The sequence below is a fragment of the Argopecten irradians genome, unplaced genomic scaffold (assembly GCF_041381155.1).
Source record: "Argopecten irradians isolate NY unplaced genomic scaffold, Ai_NY scaffold_0686, whole genome shotgun sequence".
In the NCBI taxonomy this organism is placed as follows: Eukaryota; Metazoa; Mollusca; class Bivalvia; order Pectinida; family Pectinidae; genus Argopecten; species Argopecten irradians.
Window position 1 is genome coordinate 25,735 of NW_027188153.1, and position 7,044 is coordinate 32,778.

The 7,044-nt window shown below is 33.3% G+C and overlaps 1 protein-coding gene across 1 annotated transcript; it reads right to left on the bottom strand.

The window, feature by feature from the left end:
• Window positions 1-212: 212 nt before the first annotated feature.
• Window positions 213-1,184, bottom strand: LOC138313453 (hepatoma-derived growth factor-related protein 2-like; the record flags this gene model as incomplete). Its single annotated transcript, XM_069253879.1, has 1 exon — window positions 213-1,184. A coding segment is annotated over one exon (972 nt), but the record flags the coding sequence as incomplete, so codon positions are not given.
• Between the last annotated feature and the right edge of the window lie 5,860 nt (window positions 1,185-7,044).

Below are 7,044 nucleotides of genomic sequence, written 5' to 3' on the forward strand. Positions count from 1 at the left end.
CATCAGCATTGTCATCCGATGACTCGGCGTTGCTAAGGTCTGGTTGATCATGGGAATGTGTTGCACGACGACGATTCCGATCACCAAGGTGTTTTCTCCTTTTACCGAACATTGGACTACGACGGGATGTCTCATCAGCATTGTCTTCTGATGACTCGGCGTTCCTAAGGTCTGGTTGATCATGGGAATATGTTGCGCGACGACGATTCCGATCACCAAGGTGTTTTTCTCCTTTTACCGAACATTGGACTACGACGGGGTGTCTCATCAGCATTGTCATCCGATGACTCGGCGTTGCTAAGGTCTGGTTGATCATGGGAATGTGTTGCACGACGACGATTCCGATCACCAATGGTTGTTTTACTTTTACCAAACATTGGACTACGTCGAGGTGTCATATCAGCATTGTCATCCGATGACTCGGCGTTGCTAAGGTCTGGTTGATCATTGGAATGCGGTGCACGAGGACTATTCCGATCACCAAGGTGTTTTCTGTTTTTTCCGAACACGGGACTACGTCGAGGTGTCACATTAACATTGTCGTCCGATGACTCGGCGTTGCTCGGGTCTTGTTGCGCATGGGAATGTGTTGCACGACGACGATTCCGATCACCAAGGGTTTTTCTCCTTTTACTGAACATTGGACTTCGACGGGGTGTCTCATCAGCATTGTCATCCGATGACTTGGCGTTGCTAAGGTCTGGTTGATCATTGGAATGCGGTGCATGAGGACTATTCCGATCACCAAGGTGTTTTCTGTTTTTTCCGAACACGGGACTACGTCGAGGTGTCACATTAACATTGTCGTCCGATGACTCGGCGTTGCTTGGGTCTTGTTGCGCATGGGAATGTGTTGCACGATGACGATTCCGATCACGAAGGGTTTTTCTCCTTTTACTGAACATTGGACTACGACGGGGTGTCTCATCAGCATTGTCATCCGATGACTCGGCGTTGCTAAGGTCTGGTTGATCATGGGAATGCGGTGCATGAGGACTATTTTGTTCCTCATGCTGAGCATGAACATTACTTTCAATGATTATTGTGGGATTACTCTGTTTAGGATGCTCACTTTGTTCGCTGTAGGTAGTTTGCGTTTCCGTTTCATTTCGACCAAAATTTGGCAAAGTTACTATGTGCACTTTCCTATCAAACCTCTTTGGTGTGATTCTTTTCCTCTTTCTCTGATAAAAAAAAAACACAAGTTTTATTGAGTGTAATTTTTCCTTTAAGTAGAGTATCCTAACGAGTTACAATAATATGATAGATTCAATGGTATTCAACGTGTTTAATCAAAATTTGACTATGTATTGATTAAGTCCATTTTGCCTTAAAATCCGTGAAATATACAAACCTGTGATGAAATTATTACATTGCAAATATCGTGTTTATCCTTTAGTCATTATGTATGATTATTGAGAATCAATTGTAAGCCAAAGATCACCCTATTACGTGTGGTATTAATAAAATAATAATCAATGGCTGCGATGTGTATTTGATGTCCTAACAGTCGAATAACATTTTCGTATTGTTGAAGAGATAAAATTTACACAACGAGAGGTATTAGAACATTGAACGATTCTATTAAAAATACATGCATATTCATGAAATTGTATGATTTATAGAAAATCGCAACGTTTTTATAATGTAATAAAAGGTTTGAAAACTTATATACATATTCCTCCCCCAAAAGTATATTTTTTATTACAAGAATTTTAAGAAATGACCGATTTGGCGATCTTTTTGTTAATTATAATATCTTGCTATTCAGTAGAGCTAATTTTTACCATTTTCTACTTAATTATTATCACTTAAATGTACATATATGAATCGAAATGGCTTTCCATCTTTAAAATGGGAATGTAAAACAAATCATAATATTTAACTATTAACTTTTATAACGTTTATATATGTTACACCTACTGTCACATTCCAAACAATTATATAAAACTAAATTGCATGTCCGGCGTCGTCCTAATTACCGAGCGAAATGAGTCTTTTTTAATTCAACTTTTTGTTGTTACAATTGATCAAAACGTGGTCACTATTTCTTCATACTTAATACTTAAGCAGCCATACACAGCATTCTAAATCCAATTTTTATTAATAATATAGTGTGTTCATATATTTTTTTCCTAATAACAGCTTTTTAAAAGGTCTTTCACTTAATGTCAATGTACATCAAAAAAAATGGGTACAAAATTCCATTTTGGCTTATTTCTCTCTCCTCTTTATTGGATACGAATTCAGGTCATTTTTTAATTCAATTTACAATGGTATTCATAAAATTTCAATGATAAAATTAAACAAAAGGCTCATGGGTCGCAACGGTCACCTGATATTTGATACAAATTAGTTATATCATTTGCTAGTCAACTGATGTCTTTTGTTCACGAAAGTTTCATGAAGCTTGGTGCATATTAACTCACATTAACATGTTTAAAAGGTTCAATAATTATTATTGCAAAGGGCAATAGCTCTGTGAGCTCTAATCACGCTGATTTTCGAAGTCGTCCTAGATCTTTCTCATGTTAGTCTACATACAAAGTTTCATTAAGCTAAGTGCATATAATTTATCGAGTTCACAAGGCTTTGCAATTATTATTAGTGCAAAGGGCAGTATCTCCGTCAGGGGTAAGAAATGTTTGTGACCTCACTACTGAAAATGGCCCTTTTTGAATTTAGAAGAATTTAAAAACACTGAAATATTGTCAGATAATTTCTTATTTTAAAAGGGACTTTGCCGATCGATTCAACATTATTCACATCAACATCATAATGCAACTAACAAAACCCTTTTATAGACCGTTTATACCTAACCACATTCAGATTATACTAAAAAACACAAAAGTAACCAAAGATAGGTATGATTAACTAAATACCGTGATTACATTAAGGAACACAGCAGAGATAAAATGGGAAAATGTGACACACTATATACAGAAAGTTTGGCAACATCATTACAAGATTCCTTTGAAATGATAAATAAACTACCAAATGACTTCTGCAACCTTTTTAATGAAGAGATAGGGAGAATTGAACATATGTTTTGGAATTGCCTAAAAGTTAAACCAATATGGGATAATATTACACAGTGGGTTTTGATACATCACATACAGCTTTGAATTTAGACATAAAGAGGGTATTTAGGTTTGGCAGATGTAGAAATAAAAAAAAACTTCATTCCTGTCAACTTTATTATACTTTACTGAAAATACTATGTATTTTTGATGTCAAGAAAGAAGACAAACTTAAACATAACCACATTGAAAACATACCTATTAACAAGAGATCGCAGAGGGATCATGGCGCCAACAAAGAATGATCTATGTCTGACAATGGAAAGAGGGATCTTTTCCTTGCTTTTCAAACTTTTTTAAACATACTACATATGAAATTTAAGACAGATCGATTTATTAATTTCTGAGAAACAGCAGTGAAATCCAAGACGGCGGCCGGTTGGGCATCTTGTTGACCGATCAGTCCCAAAGGTAATATGCACAACCAGGGCCCAAGGGTAACCTACGCATGGAATTTGAGAGATATCCCTTCAGTACTTTCTGACAAATAGCAATAATTATCAAAATCCAAGATGGCGGCCGGTCGGCCATCTTGTTGAACAATCAGTTACCAAATGCAATATTCAACAAGCAAATTCGCGGAATTTCCATCCCCCGCTTTCAGGACATACTGTAGGTAAACATTATTGAGGTTAGGTTTTACCTTGGTTGAAATATGAAAAAAAATAAATTGAAGTCTTCTCGGAAGTAAGACATTTAACTTTGTTACCAAGTTTGAAGAAAATCGGTTAATATTTATTACAATTATTGTACGGAAGTGGCAGAAAATGACCTTTTTATATAAAATCAAAGGGCCATAACACTGCTAGTTAAGATCTGCAAAAGTGGCGATCGATCTTGGCTAAGCCCTTAAGGCATTTAACTTTGTTACCAAGTTTTAACAATATTAGTTTTAACATTTGTTAATTATTACACAGAAACTGCAGAAAAATGACATTTGTAGTTAATTAAAGGGCGGTAACTCTTATAAATAACATCCGCTGAAAGAGTTGGTCGAACCTGGCCAGGCACTTAAGGCATTTAACCAAGTTTGAAGTAAATCGGTAAATATTGATTACAGTTATTATACGGAAGTGGCAGAAACTTACTTTTTTATTTAAGCAAAGGCCCATAACTCCGCTAAACGAAGGTCCGTTGAAAGTCGCGATCAAAGTTGGCCGAGTCTTTTAGGCATTTAATATTGTTACTAAGTTTGAAGAAAATCGGTTTACATTTGTTACACCTATTGCACGGGAATGGCAGAAAATGACGTTTTTAGTAATTCAAATGGCTATAACACCGCTAAATAAGGTCCATTGACAGTCGTGATCGAACACCAAGTTTGAAGAAAATCGGTTAACATTTGTTAAAGTTATTGCACGGAAACGAAGTGTTACGGACAGGCGGACAGACAGATGAACAAACCCAAATTAATATCCCCCGTTTCGGAGAAAGCGGGGGATAAAAAACAACATGCACAACGAGGGGCTAAGGGGAGCCTACGTATGAAATTTGAGAAAGATCCCTTCAGTACTTCTGAGAAATAGCGGTAACAAACTTTAACTATCAAAATCAGAGATGGCGCCAGACGGCCATCTTGTTGACCGATCGGTCCCAAAATGCAATATGCACAACAAGGGTCCTAGAGGAACCTACATATGAAATTTGAGAAAGATCCCTTCAGTACTTCTGAGAAATAGCGGTAACAAACTTTAACTATCAAAATCCAAGATGGCGCCGGACGGCCATTGTTGACCGATCGGTCCCAAAATGCAATATGCACAACAAGGGTCCTAGAGGAACCTACATTTGAAATTTGGGAAAGATCCCTTCAGTACTTCTGAGAAATAGCGATAACAAGAATTGTAAACGGACGGACGGAAGGACGGACCACGGACAACAAACGATTTATATAGCTCACCATCTGATGATGGTGGGCTAAAATCCTACATGTATAAAATGACACCGTAATGGTATTATGAGGAACTTACCAGACAATCATAATATTTGATTCACTAAAAATGTTGCATGTAATCACTATTTGGGATACTTACAATATTGTATACGCATACGTATAAGGATATGTAATTGAAGGGGCGATCATTAATTGTAAAAAAAAAATATATATATATATATAATTAAACTTATATTATCAAAATTTATTTTGATTGGATTTGATAGTTTGTGAATATCTTAGCGTGTATTTTGAAATAACATAGAATGCACAATCATTGCATGCTTTTATACCACCTTAAAGTAATGGAAATTTACGCTTGCCATCTGTGTTGTTCGTCGAGTTGGCGGGAAATTTGCACGTGCCAGGCATGCTAGGAGTACAAGTACGGCTATACACGTGTCGCTGCTACCGGTGGTCGACTGAGGTAGCGGCGAGTACACGTGGTATTTTTATTGAAGAAAGGACAAGAGTTGAAAAAAAATCCAAAATGGTATTTTTGTTACACTCCCTGTACCCTTGGGGGAAAATTTTTTTTAAATATAATGAAATATATTTAATGCCTTGTGGCTAAATGTGTTCAAATTTTAATGAATTGTAAAAAATTTCAATATTACTAAATTATATTATAATTTTTAGATAAATTTGTGATGATGTTTTCTGACTAATGTTGGGGCAATCAATTATGTTGCACATAGGGTGAAATAGGGTAAATTTAAATATCTTTAGTCATGATGTTAATGCAAAAAAAAATCAAAAATATCATGGAAAAAAACTTTTAATAAATTTTTTGCTTATTCAAAATTTTTTTCTTATTCGTTTTATTTTAAATTTTATAGGAAATTTATAAATCCGGAAATCGCTACTTTCATAAATATAATGGAATATGTAAAATTTTTTATTTTAATGAGACATCATGTAAATAAATATAAATTAAAATGTATCTTATTAAAATTATTTTTAATAAAAAAGGGTAAAAAATAACGTAAATATTTATAATTTATACACATTATAATACAATTAACAAATTTTTAAAAAATATTGTAAAAAATTAAACAAACATTATTTTATGGCTTTTGAATACTTTATAGATTTAATGGGGGGGAAAGGGATTCAATTCTTTTTTTAAAAAATAATGTGAAATTTAAATTTTTTTCGCTTTTTGTCATTTTTTTTAAATTTATAATCATTTTCAAATTTGGGCTTCCGTTTTTCATTAGATCATTTGTATAAAACATCTTTTTGGATATATCAACATTTTATCGAACTTTTAGCGTAATTTAATTTCTAATACTGTCCATGGCCCAAAAAAGATGCATAGCATGCCCGGATTTTGAAATTGTAAACAAAAAAAAATTTTAAGTAAATCCTTTAATTCGCTATTTTAGAGTTTCGATTGTAACATTTTTGGCCACAAATCTTTTGTTAAGTCAGAAATGTAAATAAATTTCTGATAATATGGAACCCATTTTGATTAATTTCTAAAATTGGGGTCATTATTTTTTATAAAAAATATAAATGCTTTTAATAAATGCTTTTAAATATTGTTAAATCATTTTGGCATAATTATTTGAAAAATTGGTTAATTAAAATAATTTAATTTTTTAATTAAAAAATCAAATTCAAATAATGGATTAATAATTTTATGGTCAAACTATTCATTTTATGAAATTAGTAATTTAAAAAATCAAATTTTGTTGAAAATAAAGTAAATTTTAAAAATTCATGGGATTGCAAAAATAACTTAAAAAGGGATTTCTAATTGTAATTTGCTAAAATCGGTGATAAAAATTTTTACAATGTAATCGGGAATTTGAAAATGTGGCCCATTAAATTTAGACAATTGATAAAGCAAAAAATTAAAAAATAATGCATTTTGAACCATTTCTGTGGTAATTTGAGAAGCTAGAAATTTTATTTTGGCTTGAAATTTAAGTTTAGTTAAATTATTCAGGAAAACTATAATGGGCAAGTAATAAGCAATTAAAAGTCAACTAGATCATTGTTTGAATGCATAATAATCGGTTTTGA